General features: G+C 38.5%; 2 protein-coding genes across 4 annotated transcripts; one reads left to right on the forward strand and one right to left on the reverse strand.

Annotated features, from left to right (window-relative positions):
- Window positions 1–1,938: 1,938 nt before the first annotated feature.
- On the forward strand, window positions 1,939–4,585 carry LOC112177217 (RNA pseudouridine synthase 3, mitochondrial). 2 transcript variants are annotated; one of them, XM_024315483.2, is made up of 9 exons: window positions 1,939–2,369; window positions 2,461–2,520; window positions 2,610–2,768; window positions 2,938–2,985; window positions 3,093–3,173; window positions 3,396–3,512; window positions 3,630–3,731; window positions 3,813–3,971; window positions 4,066–4,585. In XM_024315483.2, the coding sequence occupies exons 1-9, from the start codon at window positions 2,034–2,036 to the stop codon at window positions 4,438–4,440; spliced, it is 1,437 nt and encodes a 478-aa protein (XP_024171251.1). In that variant the 5' UTR covers window positions 1,939–2,033; the 3' UTR covers window positions 4,441–4,585. The 2 variants fall into 2 exon arrangements, with proteins under 2 accessions (XP_024171251.1, XP_040367063.1); XM_040511129.1 differs by lacking the exon at window positions 3,630–3,731.
- A 10,514-nt stretch (window positions 4,586–15,099) lies between these two features.
- Window positions 15,100–19,607, reverse strand: LOC112180796. 2 transcript variants are annotated; one of them, XM_040512060.1, is made up of 13 exons: window positions 19,055–19,607; window positions 18,682–18,836; window positions 18,398–18,475; window positions 18,221–18,300; window positions 17,908–17,992; window positions 17,348–17,767; window positions 16,915–17,022; window positions 16,504–16,571; window positions 16,274–16,361; window positions 16,109–16,180; window positions 15,977–16,030; window positions 15,554–15,613; window positions 15,100–15,394 (listed from the first exon to the last, which is right to left on the reverse strand). In XM_040512060.1, the coding sequence occupies exons 1-13, from the start codon at window positions 19,455–19,457 to the stop codon at window positions 15,386–15,388; spliced, it is 1,680 nt and encodes a 559-aa protein (XP_040367994.1). In that variant the 5' UTR covers window positions 19,458–19,607; the 3' UTR covers window positions 15,100–15,385. The 2 variants fall into 2 exon arrangements, with proteins under 2 accessions (XP_040367994.1, XP_040367995.1); XM_040512061.1 differs by lacking the exons at window positions 17,908–17,992; window positions 18,221–18,300 and having other exon boundaries at window positions 19,055–19,606.
- Window positions 19,608–20,377: the final 770 nt, after the last annotated feature.

Consider the following 20,377-nt stretch of genomic DNA (forward strand, 5'->3'; position numbering starts at 1 on the left):
CAGCTCCATTCATAAGTCCCCTTGTAACAAAAGAAAAAGAAAAAGTGAGTGTCAGGGGAGTTCGTCCTTGATTGTTTCAAATCTAAATTTAGTTTGATGAGAAGAAATTCTAGTTTTTGCTATCTGAAGATAAGAAGAATTTTTTTTTTTTTTTTTTGAAAAGATGAGAAGAAGTTTGAGGAGGTTTGAAAGATAAATGAAAATAAAAAATTAATGGCACGTTTACTTACTTTGAATGGAAAATAATCATGAATCGGAAACAAGTGGAATGGGAGAAGAAAGGAATCGGTATTGATTCCGGAGGAATGATTTCTAAACCCATCTCCCCCCCTTCGTAATCGAATTCCTGAGTATTCAGGAATCGGTTCCTGATAAGGAGGTAAGACCTACATCCATTCTGATTCCTTCATGTGTTAGTAAACGCATGAATTTTTTTACTCGGAATCATTCCGATTCCTTTATGTGTTAGTAAACGCAGGAATATTTTTACCCCGTAATCATTCATTTTCCTTCCAAGTAAGTAAACGTGCCCTAAAAGATTCGGTAGTGGGCACTGTGGATTTGTGGATGCTGTATAAGGTAAGCTTTGACCAATAATTAAAGCCACAAGTCAGACAAAAATCCTTTTTGCGTCATAAAAAGTAAAGGTCTAAAATTATTTCTCTTTTGCATTATAATCATCCCGGTAAATATTCAAATATTAAGAGACCTTAAATTATTTCCTTTTTTTAGGCTGCAATAAGAATTGAGCATATTATCTAGGGCTGTCAATGGGTCGTGTCGAGTTGGGTTCGTGTCGGGTCAAGGTATTTATCGTGTCGCAAGATACAAACCCAAACCCAACCCATTTAATAATCGTGTCAAAAATTTAAACTCAAACCCAACCTATTTATTAAACGGGTTACCCGTTTCCAACCCGCTTAACCCATTTAATAAATAGATTGTGTCGTGTTTGACAAAATAACTCATTTAAGAGTTAACAATGCGACCCATTTAACTAAAAATGTATAAATTGATTAAATTCACTAAAAACCAACCCGCTTAACCCATTTAATAAATAGATTGTGTCATGTTTGACAAAATAACTCATTTAAGGGTCAACAATGCGACACATTTAACTAAAAATGCATAAATTGATTAAATTCACTAAAAACTCCAAAAGATGAATAATATAAATAATTATATATCATTCATACATAATTAAATCAAATAATTATAAAGAAAAATATTTCAAATTGTCTAATCATATGATCAAATACTCCCAATGTCTAAAATTTCAAGATAAAGTATAGCATAATCAGGTTATACGGGTTCACTTCGTGTTGGCGGGTTGACCCGTGGCCGACCCATTTATTAAATGGGTCATGGCGGGTTGACCCAAGACCGACCCACTTTTTAATCGTGCGGGTGCGGGTTTCGAGTCGTGTTATCGGGTCGTGTCGGAATTGACAGCCTTAATATTATCTGAATTTTTGGGCATCAACAAGGTCTAATCATATTGAAATAAAACAAATTATGAAACAATAAATAAGTATAAAACGACAGATAAATAAGATAAATTATGAAAATATGAAAATTAGCATAAAGAGAACATCGTTAAATTTTTTTTTTCCCTAATTGAAAGACGTTGAGATTTCCTATCCACCCATATTAAGTGGAAGGATCTTTCTAACTTGAAAATTTAAATGCATCTATAATATAATTTCACCGATGTAAACGAGCTAAGACAACCATTCCCTATCAAACAAAACTCGACTCAAATGTCAAAATCATTTCAATGCTTAATTTAGAGTGACTACAAATCTCCACTTAATTGAAACATGTAAGACAACTTGTACATGGGGCGAGGTGATAGAAAATCAAAACTACGGGGACCTTAAGGAAATTGAGACCAAACAAAGGGACTATTTATCTAATTTAGCTTTCATTGTTCTCCTCTGTAATCTCGCGCCATCTCCATCCCCATCCCCATCTCCATCTCCACCGTCGCCGTCAGTCCGTCAATCACTCCCGCAATCCCAACATGTAAAACGATGCGGAGAAGAATCGTAACCTACTGCCACGTGTCACTCTGTACTCGCCAATACTCTACCTTGTCTCCTCCACCGCCGCAGACCGCCGGACCGCCGCCGCTCATCCGAGTGTCGAACCACGTCGCCAAACTGGGCCCACCGAAAGAAGGCCCGAAGCCCAGGCAGCTCCTCTCCTTGCCGCCTTTCCCCGGCGGTCGACATTTGCCGGGGAAGAAGAAGTCATACCAAGACGGCGCCGTTTCACGACCCTCACACGTCACCGCCGTCAGTTGGCTCAAGTATTACTTCCATGAGATTGACGACACCGCCATTCGGTCCCATTTCAACAAAGGCCTTGTGAGTAAAACTTGATGAACTCTCATCCCTAAAGTTGTGATTTTTATTTCTCAAACAGTATACCTTTTTAATTTGTTCAATTTAATTATAGGTTCAGATGGAATGCCCGGATTCAATTGGGAAGGAAGGGCAAGTGAAACGTATGAGAAAGGTAATCATACTTGCTCGTTTAGTCAAGTTGATTGTGTTGCAAGAAAGCGTTTCCATTTTTATATGTTGTGATTATTGTATTTGAAATAGATTAGGCCTAGTGAGGTAATGGAGGAGGGTGCAAGAGTATATGTACCCGTATCGATTGCAGAGAGTAAAGTTTCAAGGAGATTCGACTGCATACCGAGTGAGACATTGTACCCAAATGCGGATGAGATTGACTACTTGCAAAGGCTTGTCAAGTACAAGGTCTAATTCCTGCACTCTCTTAACATGGTCTTTGTTTGTGTGAATGCTTTCAATTTTGAATTCTGATACTCATTGGTGATTTGTGTTGAGTTATTTTTATGTAGCTTCACTTGCCCGTTTTCATCAGTGTGTTTACATTTCTGATTATTGTATTTTGGTTTTATGTAAGGACTCTGCTATAATAGTGCTGAACAAGCCCCCAAAATTGCCAGTCAAGGTTAGAATCTATACTGTGCCAGTCTTTGTAGTGTCTCATACCGTTTCATTGTATCAGCATACTGTGTTACGGTTTGATTTAATGTACATGTATAATGATTTGGTTAGGGTAATGTGCCAGTCCATAACAGCATGGATGCATTGGCAGCAGCAGCATTATCTTATGATTATGATGAAGGTCCTAAATTGGTAAGATTTCAATTCTATATGATTCCCATCAAATAAAGTTCTCGGGGATATTGAGAACATGTGGCTTCGTATCCTAGTTACTAGCTTTTCTGTATCATAGACTGTTCACATCAGCAGTCTTCAACTCTTTGGTTTTCTTTTGAACTTAGTTGATTCTTCAATACACTTAGTTTCTAATTGCATAATTTAAGAATGTCTGTTTATATATGCATATATTATCAGGTTCATCGGCTTGACAGAGAGAGCAGTGGCCTCCTTTTAATGGGAAGAACAAAAGACAGTGTATCTCTTCTGCATTCGTTATACGCTGACATCAACATTGGGAAATCATCATGCAGGGTATCATACTTCATGTTTCTAATCACTCATTTAGCACCAGGCAACAACTTGTAATATGAAATATGTAAAACTGTTAAGATTTTATTCTCAAGACTGACATGATTTGGATAATTCTAGGCTTGGAATGATGCATGTAGAACAAAATGTCAGAGGTACTGGGCATTAGTTATAGGGTCGCCCAAGGAAAAGGAAGGCTTAATTTGTGCTCCTCTCATGAAGGTTCTCTATCTCTAAAGTCAAGTTTCAGATTTCTGTTGTGAAGTAATAATGTGATTGTATTTATTTCATCATTGATTGCAGGTGCTTCTTGACGATGGGAAGACAGAGAGGGTCATCTTGGCTCATCAGTCAGGATTAGAAGCTTCCCAACCGGCTCTAACTCAATATCGGGTGCTTGGTCCTACGATAAATGGATGCTCATGGATTGAATTGCAACCACTCACTAGCCGAAAGCATCAGGTACAAATTCCTTAACGACACTTCCGGAAAATGAGAATTGGTGGATACTGGATTTAAGGCCGTCTATGATGTTCAATTCTTTGTATTTGTACAGCTCCGTGTTCATTGTGCTGAAGCTTTAGGCACGCCAATTGTGGGTGACTATAAGTATGGGTGGTTTGTTCACCGGAGATGGAAACAAATGCCTCAAGTCGATATTGAGCCGGCAACTGGGCTACAATACAAGTTGCGGAGGCCAGCAGGTCTGGATGTACAGAAGGGAAGTGTTCTATCAAAAGTCCCTCTTTTGCATCTACACTGTAGAGAGCTCGTACTCCCCAATATTGCTAAGTTCCTTGTTTTATTGGATCAGAAGTCAGACAACTGGCACCCTGTAGACAGTTTGAAGCCAGATATCCTTCGGTTTGTGGCATCGATGCCAACCCACATGAAACTTAGTTGGAATCTCATGTCATCTTATTTGGTGTAGAGGACAGGTTAATAAGCTATCAATCAGCTCAGTTCTTCCCCTGATAGAATCTTCCAAGCCTTCTTTTGACTCTACTTTGAGTACTGTATATAACCAGAATATAAATTTCAGAGTGGATGAGAAATTTAAAACATGTAGACCTTCAGTGCTTGTTTTGCTAGTTGTATCACTAAAAGTCATTTTAACATACTTTGATCTGGAGTAACAGTGAAAATTTCTGTTAGATACTCGGCGGGATAGATCAATTCAACTATTGCTTCTGTAATCCCTGCTTTTAGCGGAAGCTTTGAGGCTCTCACTTGGTTTGGTACTTTGGTAGTGTTGTTCACTTCGCTTGCTTGTTAAGTCCAATGCTTCTAAGTCTACGATTGCCAATCAACATTTTCTAACTAGCCAGTCATATATTGGTGTTGATAAACTCATTACTCGTATGCCATGCTTACATCTTTATCATGGAAATTGCGTAGTCCGGTGGTTGGAGATAAATCACTTATGTCCCTTTTGCTGACACCTGATGCCAATTGTGGAACGAGCCAAGGGTTGTGGAGCTGGCTAAATATGTAGGTTCTGGTTGCTACGGGCTGTTAGCTGCTAGTAATTAGTTTTGCAATACGGGTTTGTCTAAAGTTTATTAATATACTGATATATTAAGTATTGCAGTTCGATATTGAAATCACACTAGCTCCATGCATTTGTAGACTAATTTAACTGGATCTCGAGCTAGGTTATTGAGTGTACGGAACTGATCTACTACTGTATTATGTGTCATTAGTTGTCTGTGTTTAGAAATCTGCAAAATAAGAAAATCGATCGGCGGGCTTATTTAATTTGGGTGAGATTTTCTATTATATATATATATATATATATATTATTATTTTTTTGGCATAGATTTTCTATTATATTTGAACTACTTATTCGTCTAGAAATTCTTCAATATCAAATATTAGCCTCCCCCTAAACTGGTTGTTCCAAAAGTGTACATCGAGTTACATGATTTTTAATTTTTCATAGCAATGTAGCAGAGGGAAACCCCGGATCCCAAGTTGATGTCAAAAGAGTTGGGTTATATCCGATTCAACATGTGGAAGATAATCGGAAGCAGGCGGCTTCTAAAAAGAATTAGAATATGTGTTCGCTCTCTGTGCAACCGTCCCATAGGACGGGGATTACAAGAGACCTGGGTGCGACTCTTTCGAGCATTTGTGTCCCAGAAGCTGAACAGCCGGCTATAATAAACGAAATATTGCAGATGTTTCAAGTAGCCGTGAGCCCGTGCCCTTGCTGCCCATTGATGTAACCATAATGGAGCAGACCTATACTTACCATGTAGGGCCAATCGTCACACACCTCATTCTCTTCATTCAAAAGAAGCTGCAGTCCCTGCACAACAGAATCACACGCACTAATTTAAGAAGAAGAAACGAAGTTCTAAGAAGAAATTTGTAAAAGAGTTATCTTCTTCGACATCCTACGCAATCAAGATCCGCACAAATCTAACAAGCAATCAAGGTCCACGAACAAAGAAGGAGCCTGAATTAAACGTAGTAGTTGCGCGTATAACTATTTCGCCGATTTTGATCCACTCTAATCGATTTGAACTTATACACCCTAGCAGAACATAGAACGAGAGGGCATACCTGGAGGCTGGAGCGGTCGCTGTGGAAACAAGAATCCTCAATTTGAATCTATCAGTAGCGGGAGGGAGCTTCAGATTACTATTTATACCCTAAGCGATACCCGCTTACAAATATGACCCGCACAGTATTATGTCAGATCGGGTTACTGAACCAACCCGGCCCACAACAACTTCGCCCCATCGTCCCTTTTTCTTTGTGAGAACCCCTCTTCACAGCAATAAGATTTGTCTCTAAATGTCCTAGGAATCTAAATAGCAAAATGATAGAACAACTTCATCAAGGGACGAGGGGGCTCATCAGAATCGGAAAAAAAAAAAATCCGATTGTAGATTGTAGAGATCTATATTTCTGATGGGGCAAAAATATCACTTTAGTCATCGAACTATGACTCACTCGACACTTTGGTCATCCAACTTTTAAAAACTTCATTTTGGTCATCGAACTATATCATCGCATATCACTTTGGTCATTCCATCTGTTTTCTCTGTTAACTCCAATGGTATTTTGGAGATTTAAAGGTATACTCGCTATTTTTATAACTTAATCCAACTTTTCCAGTCTAAACATAAAACTTCATCCAATTTTGCCAACTTTTCCCACCTTTTATAATTCCTCAATTTATTAAATCAATATTTTTCTTCCTCTTATGTTCCCTCACTTTGAATCATTCTCTGACTCGATTATTTTTCTCTATTGTATGCTTTGATTACTGATGATGAATGCATGAATAAAAGGAGGGAAAAGTTGGCAAAATTGGATGAAGTTTTATGTTTAGGCGGGGAAAATTGGATTGAGTTATAAAAATGGCGGGTAAAACATTTCATCTCCAAAATACCCCTAGAGTTAATAGAGAAAATGGAGAAAACTTACGGAATGACTAAAGTGATATACGGTGATATAGTTCGATGACCAAAATGAAGTTTTTAAAAGTTGGATAACCAAAGTGTCAAGCAACCTATAGTTCGATGACCAAAGTGATATTTATCCCTTCTGATGGGGAAAAGAGGACAATCTTTTGGACTCAGATGAGAGAAAATCTTTGAGTTATCAGAGCCCAATATATATTTGACAAACTAGGGGTTTATGTAGTTACTGAATTGCCCTTAAAATTTTGCTTTTGTGAAAACGGTTATTTTATTCCTTCTTTCTTCTTCTTTTTTTCTTTTTTCTTTTTCAGAATAATTACTCTTCTTTTTATTGGATTGATATCATGCCAGAATTAAGGGAGAATGACTTTAGTGTGCATACAAATTGTAGATATGTGTGTGTTCGACATGGATTCAAATTCTCACCTTTGCGAATTTGTGTCTTTGGTTATCTTTCATTTCTAATTTAAGTTGTCAATTAAAAATTTAAAGGCTATAAATATGACACGTCAACAAAACGCGTATAAAACATTAATGATTATTGATTTGGCAAAAATTAGTACTAGTGATGTAGTTATTGATGACATATAACTAAATAATTAAAATATAGATATATGATTGAAAAATGAGTCTATGTAATGTATTAGTCTTTAAGGAACTGATGCAGATGAAATATAAAAAAAAAATTTACAACGAAAAAAAAAAAAAAAACCCTAAGCAACTGCTGCAGCCTCCCAAATCTTGAAACCCTAACGAACCATCACTACTCGATCGTTCCTCACCAGCCAATGTCAATCGATGATGTCAATGCTAGTTTTGTTGCCTTGCTGGCCCTTGCCGGCAATGCAGTGGTCGACATGTCGCACATGAATGGAGCCGGAATCGGGCGTGGCTAGTAAGTATACTTGCTTGCTCGCCCTCTGACCGCCAAGCCTTATGGTGCTGCAGACCTGCAGCGGCATTTCAAAAGGATTTGGGTTCTGGACAAGTATACTTAAGGTTCTTGAATAACCACAACAGCGCAATGTTTTTTTTTTTTTTTTTTTCCCGAACTTCAGAAGATAGTAACAAGGTAATCAAAGGCGGCCCCTTGTATTTTAACAAAGCTCCAGTGATCCTTTAAGAATATGAAGACCTGTCTGGGCCTCATACTGTCCCTATGCATGCGCTCTTCTTCTGGGTGAGGATCACAAATATCCTACCAACCCTAAAGGTGAAAGAAACAATCATGAATGTTGCTTCTATAGCAGGTAAGTTCCTCGAGCTTAATCAAAAGCTGTTTGATAATTGGGGTCTGATTAGGGTTCATGTCAAGCATGATATCCTGAAGCCCTTGTCTCTAACAAACCTTAAAGCTTGCTCTGGGGGTAATTGAAGAAATCTCTTTCTTCGTCGAGAACTTGATTTGACGATGCAAGGCTGCTACCTCATTTTCCATGATAACAACCGTGCCCTGCTGCTGGAAATGAACAACCACAAACTCCCAAGAAAACCAAGTTGACCACCGGTGCCGAACTAGTAAGATCCTTTATTGGTTTCAAAGAACCCTATTTCACTAATGGAACTTTCAAGTCTCAGGGCCTCCAGACCCCAGTGTTGCCATCTGTGGCTAGAAACTTGTTTGGTAATGGAGGTAAAAATCTACGGCCTGTCCTCCTCAAACCTACTGTGGAACATTCGAGCCACAGTACTGAAGGCTCAAGCAAGGACAATGAGAAGCTAGCGCTTGTGCCAAAGAAAGAAGTGCATAGTACTAAGAGGGAACGCCCAGCCTCACAGTTCTCGTCCCCAAAAAAAGTTAAAACTTTTCTTCGAAGCACAACAGGATAGTAAGCTGTAGGATACGATCACCAAAAAGATCAAAGTACCGGAGTTTCATACAAAATTCACTGCCAAATCATTGGGTTTAGCCAAGGTTATAAAAAACAGGCTAGGCGGCGTCTAGGCGCTAGGGGTAGGGTGTCTGATCTGATTTCGGGCTAGTCGATTGAGTTGGGCGTTTGGTTTCTCGGCGACCGCCTAGAAGGTCTAGGCGGAGGTTAGGCGGTCTAGGCGCTGGGGCTGGGCGCTAGGCGCTAGATTCTGGATTTTTTTTTTCCTCGCTGGATTCTGGAATTTTCCTCCTCTGGTGTATGCTGTAACTCTGTAAGCAACTCGCTTCGTTCTCCATCATGAAACTCGAATCCGAAATCGATGACCATGATTCAAAAACAAACCTACCCCAACAGTTTAATTCCATTGATTGACAAATCCATCATAACAAAGATATCAAATTCAAATCCTAACAAATTCAATCATGAACCAAATCAACCAAACTTGACAATTCGATTTGCGATCAAATTGCATCTGTGGCGGCACGAAGAGCTTCTTGACTGGGATTTTGAGTTGGGTATCGCTCTTTGAGAGGCGAGATGGGATGGGTTCTAAGATTGAGAGAGAGGATTTGGGGGAGGAGAAGAGCGTGGAGATGAATATGGGTTTAGCTTTGTTGGGGGTTTGGATTTTGAGAAGTGGGTGAAGAAGAGGTGAGATGTGGCTTCTGGGATGATGAAGCAGAACCAAGAGATAAAGAGAGATGCTGGAGATGAGAAAGAAGACTAGAAGAGAGATAAAGAAGATGAGACGTGTGAGTTGGGGGTGGTTTGTTTTTATTCTTTTTTTTTTTTAAGAAGTGATGTAATGGTTGACAGCTAGCTACAGCTTCATATTAAATTATTAATTGCCCACTTTTTTTAAGTTTCATTATTAATTAATATGAGAAAGCATGAGATAATTCATGCATATTACTATATTAGGTGATTAAAAATTATTATTTATTAAGTATATGTCATAAAATAATTAAAAAAATAAAAAAAAATAAAAACCACCTAGGCCCCTAGGCGCTAGTCCCTGGGTCACCGCCCGACTAGCGCCTAGCGTTTTTTAGAACCTTGGGTTTAGTTGAAACCCCTGGAGGAATGTTGGTACCAAAAGAGATTATGATGCCTCTAGCTACCGTCCCAAAAGAAACCACCATGGTGGAGCACAAGAAGAAGAAGGGAGGTGGGCCTCTTGGATCGAAGAACAAGAACCCACCAAAGTCAAAAAGGTGCTAGCAGAAGATGCTTTCAGTGTCCTGTACTCTAGAAAACCTCCAAGCCCTAGCTTGAAGGGCAAGGAAAAAGTGTAATTTTATTTTGCATTAGCCTATACTATGTCCTAGTATATCATAGTTGATAGGCTTACTTGAATAAGTGAGTAATGGATGTTTAATGAATGGTCTAGCCCTATGTACTTTGTGAAATTCACACCTTTACCTATCTGTAAAGGGTAGCGAAGGAGTATGTAATGGTCATGCTGGTCTGAGTTTTATCCATGACAATCATTGATCGATTGATTCAAAAAATTGATGCGGATGAAATCAATAAGATGATAGATCAAGATCCAACTATATGAGAACATAGAACTTACCTCCTTCACCCCAACTTCTTTTATTACTTGAAGGTGGAACCTTATAAAAGCTTGCCGACTTTGTTTCCCAATAAAATTGGAATAGGTCATAAGTTTTTTTTTTTTCTTTTTTTTTTTTGTGTATGATTATTTCAGATAAGAGCAACAGTGCTAGAGAGTAAGTATTTCAACAAATTAACATAATGTGCAAATTTTTAACTACCTACTCAAGTTGGGGGCACAAGTTGGAAATGTAGAATCAATTCTGTTGATTGTTAAAAATCAATAAGTCATATAAGTAAGCATATAAGCCAATGAATAGAACAAGGGTTTTTGTCCATTTACTCCATTTTTAGGGGTTTTTTTTCCCACTTTGCCCATTAAGTTTTTTTAATTCCTTCTTACACAAAACACTCTAAGGAGGTTTTCCCTAATACCTCATTAAGGTTTTTTTTTTATAAATTTTTTTTAATACCATTTTACCCTCACTCCTTTGTTACTTAGAGAGAGAGAGAGAGAGAATGGAAGAGAGAGAAACCATAGGAGGGGGTACGTAAGGGGGCGTGTTGGAGAGGAAAGATCCCACATTGGAAATAAAATATAATTTATAAGTGGGTGGCTCTTACCCAATTGTACCGAGGCCTTTTGTGATTAAAACCCAACACCTATTGGGTGGTTAAGTTGGTACAATATCAATACAATGGTGGGTCACAGGCCACGCTTGTTTAATAAGTATCACCACCAAAGTATTGGTGGTGACCAAATTTGAATCCGTTTAATAAAACATCATGATTAATATCGCTTTGAAGCCACAAGTAGTTCTCGTACACGCTCTAAGTTTTCAGAAAAGTCATCTCTTCTCCATCGGGCGGCGCGCCCTCTGGGCGTTGTCATCTGACGGATTGTCTCTGTCTGTGGGAGTCTCATTCGGTTGGGTTCGATCTAGACTGGCAGAGGTGGTGGAGGAATGGCAGTTGCGGGCAGGTGGTGGTTTGGTTCTTGTTTGGTGGGGATGGAGGCTGAGGGAGATGTCGCGGGTCGCCGGTGGACTTCTGGATCCCATCTGGGCTGTTGCTTGGTATAGCAGATCCGATCTGGTTATGGATTCCTGGATCGGTGAGGTGCAGGTTGTGGTGTGCTGGCAGTGGAGCGATCAGATTGGTGGAATGCCGGTGGTGGAGCAACTGATGGTGGCACCCCATTGCAGGTGGTGGTGTGGCAAGGATTGTGGGTGGCTGGTGGAGGCTGTACAAGAATTGGACTGAGCCCTGCATATGGCCTGTGTTTTCCTTATTACCTAGGCTTGGGGTTGGGCTCAATTTTTGGGCCCTACCCTAGCTGTTTTTTACTTTAAAGTTGTTATTTATTTATGTTGTTTAATTAGTTTGCGCTTCTTGCGAGTAATAAGTCCCTACGTTAGTTGTGTAGGGTTAGTCGGCCTTTGTGCTTGTGTGTGCACTCAAAGTGCCTTGTCTGCTCTGAGTAGGCGGCTAGTTCCTTGCTTTGTCAAATGGTCGCTACCTCTTAGTGGCAGGGTGAAACTTAGTGTCACTGGATGTATTTTCCAGTGGCAACATGATGGGAAAGCTGTGAGAATGGATATTATGCTATGCTGTATTCGAGTTGCAGATCGAGTTATCTTTCCATTGTGTCCCCGCTGGGAAGCAAATAGAACCGTCTGGAGCGTGTTCTTTGCTAGTTAGTGCGTATTTGAATACAATTGTTTAGTAGAGACTCATGATATTATTTCATGATGTACTATAGGTGCCTATTGTAATAAGGGGTTTAGGCTCAATGTCTCCCCCCCTCTTGTATTCGACGGTTTCATTAATCAAGGCTTGAGGGCAGCTGCACCAGCCCTTTATTCAAAAAATAAATAAAACATCATAATTAACTATAATTATGTTTTATAACACATGACAGTTTTATATTGAATGGTAGTATCACCACCAAAGTATTGGTGGTGAGCAAATTTGAATCCAATAAAATCCTAAGTCGTACATTTCAGAAGCAGCATAGTTGCAATATTCAATGGAGGAATTTAGTGGTTTTTTGTATTTTAATTTTTCCCTTACCAGTGGGATTCTTTTTAGGTTCTTTTTGTTTTTGTTTTAGGTGCATCTTTATATATTTTCTGTTATTGAGGGGATTTGTTTGGTGGACTTTATTGGATTGGGCTGCACAGACTAGGCTTTTAATCCTAATGCAATTTTTTTAAATTTTTTTTTTTTTTGGGAGTTTATATTCATATCTCTAAAATTAGCATTTGAAACTCCCCACTTAATAGACCTCCACCTTACTTTTATAAATAACTAATATGCTATCTACACCTCCCTCATTTTCCTACAATGCCCTTCGTCTAATAAACTTTGATCAATGCCTAGCAGGTAACAATGCATCAATGATAGGGCATATGATATATAAAGCAATGAGATAGGTGGATTCACTGCGTACTAGCTTGGGGACTCGGATTTCTCCAGATTTGCATCCCCAAAAGAAAAAATGTAACAAGCCATCCTTATCCTCTCCCTCAAAAGTTTCTGCCAATAATTGGTCAATTATCCAGGCGGTGCAACAACCTACAAATCCATATATGTTCTCCCTTGGAAACAAAAAAAGGCCAACTGGATACCACCGCACACACTATTTTCAATTGCCAATAACCATAAACTTCCATGCAGCCAAATTTGGGGGAAAGAACACGTTTGAACCAATGAATCAAACACTCTTTGTAGGTTCACAGCAACATTTGATTACAAAAAAACTCAATCTTGAACCAAAATCCAATGCCCAGTTCATCAAAAAACAAAACTTCAACTTTCAATTCTCAACATCAGTAACTGAAAAATTCTATGCAATACCCACAGAGGCCACTCCAATCTTTGAATTTCACCGATTAATCATCTACTTTCCTCCACCTCCCCCTATTCTTCACAATCAAATATTTACGGTTTTTAGTCCAATTTTTTCCCCAAGTTATGTTCCATAAGTTTTGATGTATATTTTAAGATTTAAGTTGGAGGATAAATGTTTTCTTCAAGTTGAAGACTACGTACTGTACTATTCATGGAGGTGAAAAAAAAATTCCTCTATTTTGTGTTCTTATTAGTAATTTGACAATAGTTGACTATCACTAAGAAAAATAGAGAAGTCCAAATGCTAATATGCTAATATTAGATGTATAAATAAAAGCTCCCATTTATTTTTATGCAACTCCTTTGAGCCAGAATAAATGCCCTCCTCTTGGGGCTTGTAACTTGTAAGACGAACGATACTGCAATATTTTTAATCGCCAGAGGCCAGGAATAAAAAGACGATTTCGGATTTCCCTCGTTGAATTTGTTTTTCAAGGAAATCTTGATATTAATATATACTCGTCCACTCCCCATCGATATTATCAGATTCTCAGTACGTTGTTGTTGAAGCATGTATGTTATCGATGTGTGTCAAGGAGAAACAGTAGAAACCCTCCCCAGCTTGACGACTTCGGACGGAAAGGATTGGCTTCCGATCAAATTAGTCCTCTTCAGTACCTTAACCGGGAGGCGTCGTTGGATTTATGCGGATCCAGATGCAGATTCTATTTATGAAGAACCAAACCTTATAACCCAAAGACGAATGTTAGTCCCTCTCGATGATGTGAAGCTATTATCTCGAAGGGATGCGTATACAGTGGTGATGGTTAGGTATCTTTCCAACATGGGTGTCCCTCAACAAGAGCAGCCTGCTATTATTGAAGAAATATTTAAGGCTGTTGACGTGGCAGTCCCCAAGCTGCCTGTTGTGGTTGCTTTTGGGGACGTGACCTTTGTGGACATGCAGCGGCGGACTTTTTCCTGCAACTAAATCAGCAATTCAGGATTTGGAGAAAGTGAGACTTAATAGTTTGGATGAAGCTACTATTACAGGGACGCCTTCATGTGTTATTTGCTTGAAGGGCCTTGATCACCAACAGATGATTACTCAACTGCCTTGCTCACATATTTATCATGGAGATTGCATTGTCAGTTGGCTGGAGACGAGTCACTTCTGTCCAGTCTGTCGATATTCAATGCCCTATGTCCTAGAGTGCCAACCTTTAATATCCGAAGGCCAAAGTGCAAGCCCTTCAATATTCGAGGGCTCAGGCTCAGGCTCAGGCCAAGGTGCAAACCCTTCAATATCCGAGGGCTCAGGCTCAAGACGGCGGAGGACTCCTCCGCTGCTTATGATATATGCCAGCGGTGTAGTAAGAGGTATAGTAACTGTTATGCTACTTCGAAGATTATGGAAGCGAAGTTAGGATTATCTGCCTATTTATCGTATCATTGTGTCATGCATAGAGCCCTGCAGTTATAGACTCAAAACTAAAAATAAGTTTTCGGTTATTAGCTACTCCAATTATTATTGCTACTTCCCCTTTTCAATATAAATATTATTGATTGTGATGGTCATCTGTCAAATATAGAAGTTAGTTCCTTCCGACTTAGCTTCCAATCGACATCTTCTATCTCGCTAAGTCATATTTTGGTGTTGATCAACTCATTACTCGTATGCCTTGCTTATATCTATATCATGGACATTGCATAGTCCCTTGCGCCGATACCCGATGCCAATTGTATAACGAGTCCTATAGCACACAAAATTGAGAAAAAAATCTCTTTGAAATTATACAACACCAAGCAACCCAATCGCTTTGTATTTTTCCTATGTTTGTTATTTACTTGAAGTCTTCAATAAAGAGAAACTAAAACAAAAAATTGTAATACCACTTTTTCCAATGAAATTACGCCGGTCATAGTTACATGAATATCTAAATCAATATCCACATCTTTCTCTGAAATTAAGAGCTTGATACACTTACAAATGTGGTGATTAATAAGAAATTTTTCTATGACCATTGTCAGTTTTAAAAGGCCTATACAAGTCGAGCTCTGAAGGGACTCCAACTCTCCAAGACATTCTTCATCAGAACATGAACAAGCAGCAGCTACCTTCTGAAGTCACAATCTTCCTTCTGCACAGTCATGCCTACTATCGATTCTGTTTAACATATAAGGCCGGGCTCATTGATCATCCTATATCTTTTGGCGTTGTTTAGTAGAATGTAAGACAGTTAATGCATGCCCTTTGATTGATCAAACATTCGAGCCAAAGAATATTTTGGAAATGTATGATACACCACTGATAAAGATCCTAAACCTGTTCAGAACTAAGAAGTCTTTCTGCCTCATCATTTGCTTCAACTTGTATTCTCCATCTCTGTAGAAAAAAAAGAAGAAGATAAACAAACAAATACATTAACTGAAAGCAGATTATCTTGGACAAAAAAGAAAATGAATCTAGTGATGTAAAAGAGAGACTCAAGACCTCCCTCTAGAAGTCAGCGTCCAATATATCCAATAAAAGAGAGGCATCTAATAATGTTGATCCAACAATGTTACTCACTTACTTCTAAAAGAGTACTTTCACTTTCAGAACTATGATGGAGGATAATTGGAGAGGTATCTGACACAAGCTAGAGGACCATTATATTCTTTCTCTTAATTTTCTAGATGAATTTAAAAGCTGTCATTTTGTGTTCAAGTTGAAAAACAATGAAGGGTTCCAAGTCAAGGGAGATACCTCTTCAAGATTTTCTAGTTCCATTGTTTGTTGTATTTGTTCTGCAATATTTTCCTGCAAATATATATCATCTTCTTAGCTTGTGTGAAGGCATATCAAGGGGGAAGAACAATGTAACTAACTTGAGCTTACCACATTGCTTGCTTGTTCAGCAGCAAGAACATCAGAGTCCAGTTCTACCTCAATTTCGATCATCGAAGAAATCTGATATATTGGACAATAAAACGGTATTAATTGATGGCATTGTGGAGTGGAGGGAGGGGAGAGGTTCATTTGTGCATAAGGACAAACCCATACCCTCGCATAGCTATCAATCAGCTCAATTCTTCCCCTGAGAGAATTTTCCAAGCCTTCTCGAACCCTTTTGACTTTACTTCTCCGAGCACTGTATATAACCAACAGATTGTATCAGACCAGTGAGAATCAAACACAGAGACCTACTGTGCTCACGGGCTTGTTGCTACTTGCTATATTAATCTCAAGTGAAAATTCTATTAACTAAGAAAGAAAGATGTTAAAGGGTTCACCGGTAAGAAGGCTCTCCTACAGCATAAATTTTGTTCTCAAGCTGGCACATCCGAGCCAACATCCAGACCTACAAAAGAAATATTTACTGAAAAATTCAAGCCATTCTGTTAACTGATGCATGACTTCAAATGGGACTGGGGCCACAAATTTTTTTTTGAATGACATTGTTTTGTTGACAAAAAAAAAAAAAGGCATTGTTTCTGTCACTGCAGCCTCTCAAAGTACTCTTTTAGAAGATTACTTCAGAAACTTGTACTTGATCAGATTTCCAGAAACTAGGTGGGTTTTTCTGATCATAAAGTCTACCCACTCGAACTAACTAACTAAAGACATTACACAAAAAAACTTCAAATAAATGATTCACTTGAAATGATTACTAAATAACAGTCCCAACTAGCATGGGAGCTTACCTCTTTTTCAGCAGCTTCTTTGAGGCCCTTTATACGAGATTGGAGCTTGTCATATTGAGATAATAGCTGCTGTTTGATCGCAACTGTATCCACTACTCTCTGAGGAAGCTGAGAAAACAATCCAGTGTATAGACAACATATCAAGAAATTTATTGAATCGAACATACATAAACATTATAAGTTGTCTTAGATTGAGTAAACAAATCTACACAAACCATTCAACTGTTTGATTCTGTTTATAGTGGCAGAACTACAAGTGACTACTTGTGAAGAGGTTGAACAAACCAAATTAAAGTCATAAAGGACCTGAAATCTCAATAACATGATGTTCATTTCCTTTTATTTGTTTATTTATTTATTTTTTCTCTGTATGGGCTTTGTATTCAATAAAACCAGCTGTTAAATAAATAAATAAATCTAGATTACTGCTTACACGATTCAATTGGGGCAAAACCAACGTTTTGAGAGTAACTCCAACAGCAAGAGACGTTAGTGCAGCGACTGAAAGGAATTGAGGGAGGCTGGGGTCTATAACTCCGGAGGCAGCATTGCCGGTGGCCAAAACAGCAACAATTGGAAAAAGCATGGAGGGGCTAGTAAGCAACGTGCTACCATCTTTTGTAGGGGCTCTTAATAGTTGTGACTCGCGGCCATCCTCATGGTTTGTCAGGCAGATAGGCTCACTAGGGTAAAAATTAGGGGCCTTTGGACTAAATTTTAAGGGACCCACCTCTCTATATACACTTAATGGAGCTGCAAGAGCAATGGTTACCCTTTCTCCTTCCTGTGCTGGGAGATCAACTGTTTCAGTGGCAAACCTATGTGTACGAGCCATACCTGAAGGGGTTTGTACCTGAAAAATGAGTGCAAAAGAAACAATGATTACCAAAGGATGCAGTAAGTGTGAATTGATGGGTTTTACTATCACAAGAATACACTCAAAAACAGAAATCTTTACAGGTAGTTGAACATTCCAAAGGTATCACATAATACCACAATGGAGTGAACAGCAGCAGGAATCTTTTGCTTCAATATCTGCAGGAATCTTAGTGCCCTTTTCCAAGCTGGAATATCCATGCTGCGTTCGGCAGGAGGAGATCCTTAGAAAAAGTCAATATCCCAGGATCAACACCACACATAATTAGATTGTGTGATTGATATAAAATTGACATGATTACAGATAGCATTGTAATTATGCTCAGATTGCATGTATGGTTACTGCAAATGCTCTCGTTGTGTTAAAAAATACAGTAGCCACTACAGATTCAACCAGATGCACAAAACAAAAGCAAATAAGTAATCCAACCCGATTTCTTCTGACGCAATACTGTCTATGTTGCCAGAAACAAGTTCATATTGGTAGGAGCACTTTGCACAGGATGCTATCTGCATGACATTTGTGGTATGAGTAACACCTTTGAACAAAGAAGCCAATCTTAGAGATTCCTTGAAAAATAAATTCAGAGGTTCTCGACATGAATACCTGAATACCATGTTGCGGTTGTGCAACAGCAACAGCTATCATACAGCTTGGACACCTCACAACTTTTCCAAATGGAACCTGCAAAACATCCATGAAAGCCACATCAAAAACTTAAACTCAGCTACATGATTTTCCCATGTGCCAAGAAACTTTTCTTAATTTGATCAGAAGTGGCCAAGACAAATTGAACAAATAAAAAGAAGATTGTACACTTCCCTACAGACAACAAGTTCAAGAGTTGGTGGTAGAGTTGAATGCTGGAAAACAATAAGAACTAGTTTTACCTCCTCAGCTGGAGACACTCCGACTCGACATATACTGTTGATCATCTTAAGGGCATCAGAAACTCTCAATGATGCAGCCAGACCCAGAATTAATGATGTGTAGACACTCACATCTGGTCTGGACCACTTCCACCTCCGGCCATTGTCATCAACACCTGCCCCAAAACAAGAGATCAACAATTTCCAACACCTCAAGATAGTAATTCACTAAACACAAGAGATGATATTAGAAAATGAAATTCACCACTAAAATTCCAACAGAACACATATTTTATCTAATGACCCCACACGGGTTCGATCTTCAAATGCTAATTCAGGTCTCCTAGATTATTTAGGAATGATAAGCATATCAAGAGCCAAAGCAAACAACTACCTTGATCAAAACTGGCCCGCATTTCGTAAAAAACAGAGAGAGCCAATTCAGGGTTGTTCCTTTTCAGGGCAGCAGAGATAATAGCACAACAATCAGAAACACTCACTACACCTCCATTTTTTCTCTCTGCCGTTTCATCAAATATCTTCAGTACTTCTTGGGCATCTTTAGCACCCGAAACTATACTTAACAAGTCCTCGTCCAAAAGCTCAGAAACAGAGTCCTCTGCAATCCCACTAGCACTTTCACTCTCGCCCAAAGACGACGCCTTTGTTGTAATGAGCTTCGGGAAGTTGACAGAAGTCGAGCTTAGTCTGCAGAACAAGGCGTTGGTGTTGTTATAAGAGGGGAGGGGTGGAGATGTACGACAGAGCCATGGTGGGGAGCTGAGGTATAAAGTCATGATCTTTGAAATGGGATGGGACCGAGATTGGAGAAGAAAGCTTTGTAGCTTGTAAGGTTTGAACGTAATTACGTAATGGTGGTGGTATCTGTGTATATGTGTTGCGGTGATGAAGATGAGGAATGAGAGGTGGTTAGTAGGAGCTGGGACAAGGGAAAAGACACAGGTATTGTAGTTAGTGGCTCTGGAATTCATTATTTAAAAATAAATAACAGTATTGAAATAATAATAAATAAATAAAGATATAATGGACATAATTCTCCTAACCATGATTTCACTCTTCTGGTATTAGTACATGTTCCAATTGACGAACTAGAATGAAAATCTTTTTTATAACTTTTAACTTTGAAAAATAGTGATTCATGATTTTTGAGTTTCGTCAATTTAAGAAATATATAAAAGAACTAAAAATAATTTAAAAATGAGATAATTTTGATAAGAACTAATAATATCCGATTTTGGCTAAAAAAGTCAATAATTTTTGGTAGAATGGCGATGAGATTCAGACATGAACTGTTGTTAGTTTATAGTTTTTGACATTTTCTTTTTCTTTTTCTTTTTCACCTTAAGAAGAAATAAACAATTTTCTATTAATATTAAAAATTACTAATTACAGCCAAAGTAAGTAACATGTCACAAAATTAATCTTAGGATAATACCAATGGTTAAGATAATATCATGTAATTTGGAGATCAATACATCAAGTGCACTGAAGAATTTTCGCTCTTCCATCATCCTAGATTGTAGTTAGAAATTTGTTCATTATTGGGAGGGACTACTAAAAACGAAGTAAGGATGCAGAAACCTTGACCTGGTCATAATTGATTTTCACACTTAGCGGTCATAAAAGTGGAGGAAATTCAATGGACATCGTTCAATTTCATCTCTTGGGAGAAAGAAAAAAAAATGGCGGGAAGCAT

This window comes from Rosa chinensis, chromosome 7 (assembly GCF_002994745.2).
Source record: "Rosa chinensis cultivar Old Blush chromosome 7, RchiOBHm-V2, whole genome shotgun sequence".
Classification (NCBI taxonomy): Eukaryota; Viridiplantae; Streptophyta; class Magnoliopsida; order Rosales; family Rosaceae; genus Rosa; species Rosa chinensis.

Coding starts and splice junctions, on each gene's coding strand:
- LOC112177217 (XM_024315483.2), top strand. CDS start 2,034: ATGCGGAGAAGAATCGTAACCTACTGCCACGTGTCACTCTGTACTCGC. Junction 2,769..2,937: donor AAAGGCTTGTCAAGTACAAG/GTCTAATTCCTG, acceptor GTTTTATGTAAG/GACTCTGCTATAATAGTGCT. Junction 3,513..3,629: donor TTGGGAAATCATCATGCAGG/GTATCATACTTC, acceptor GGATAATTCTAG/GCTTGGAATGATGCATGTAG.
- LOC112180796 (XM_040512060.1), bottom strand. CDS start 19,457: ATGACTTTATACCTCAGCTCCCCACCATGGCTCTGTCGTACATCTCCA. Junction 16,031..16,108: donor CTGAACAAGCAAGCAATGTG/GTAAGCTCAAGT, acceptor ATATATTTGCAG/GAAAATATTGCAGAACAAAT. Junction 15,614..15,976: donor AACTAGAAAATCTTGAAGAG/GTATCTCCCTTG, acceptor TTTTTTCTACAG/AGATGGAGAATACAAGTTGA.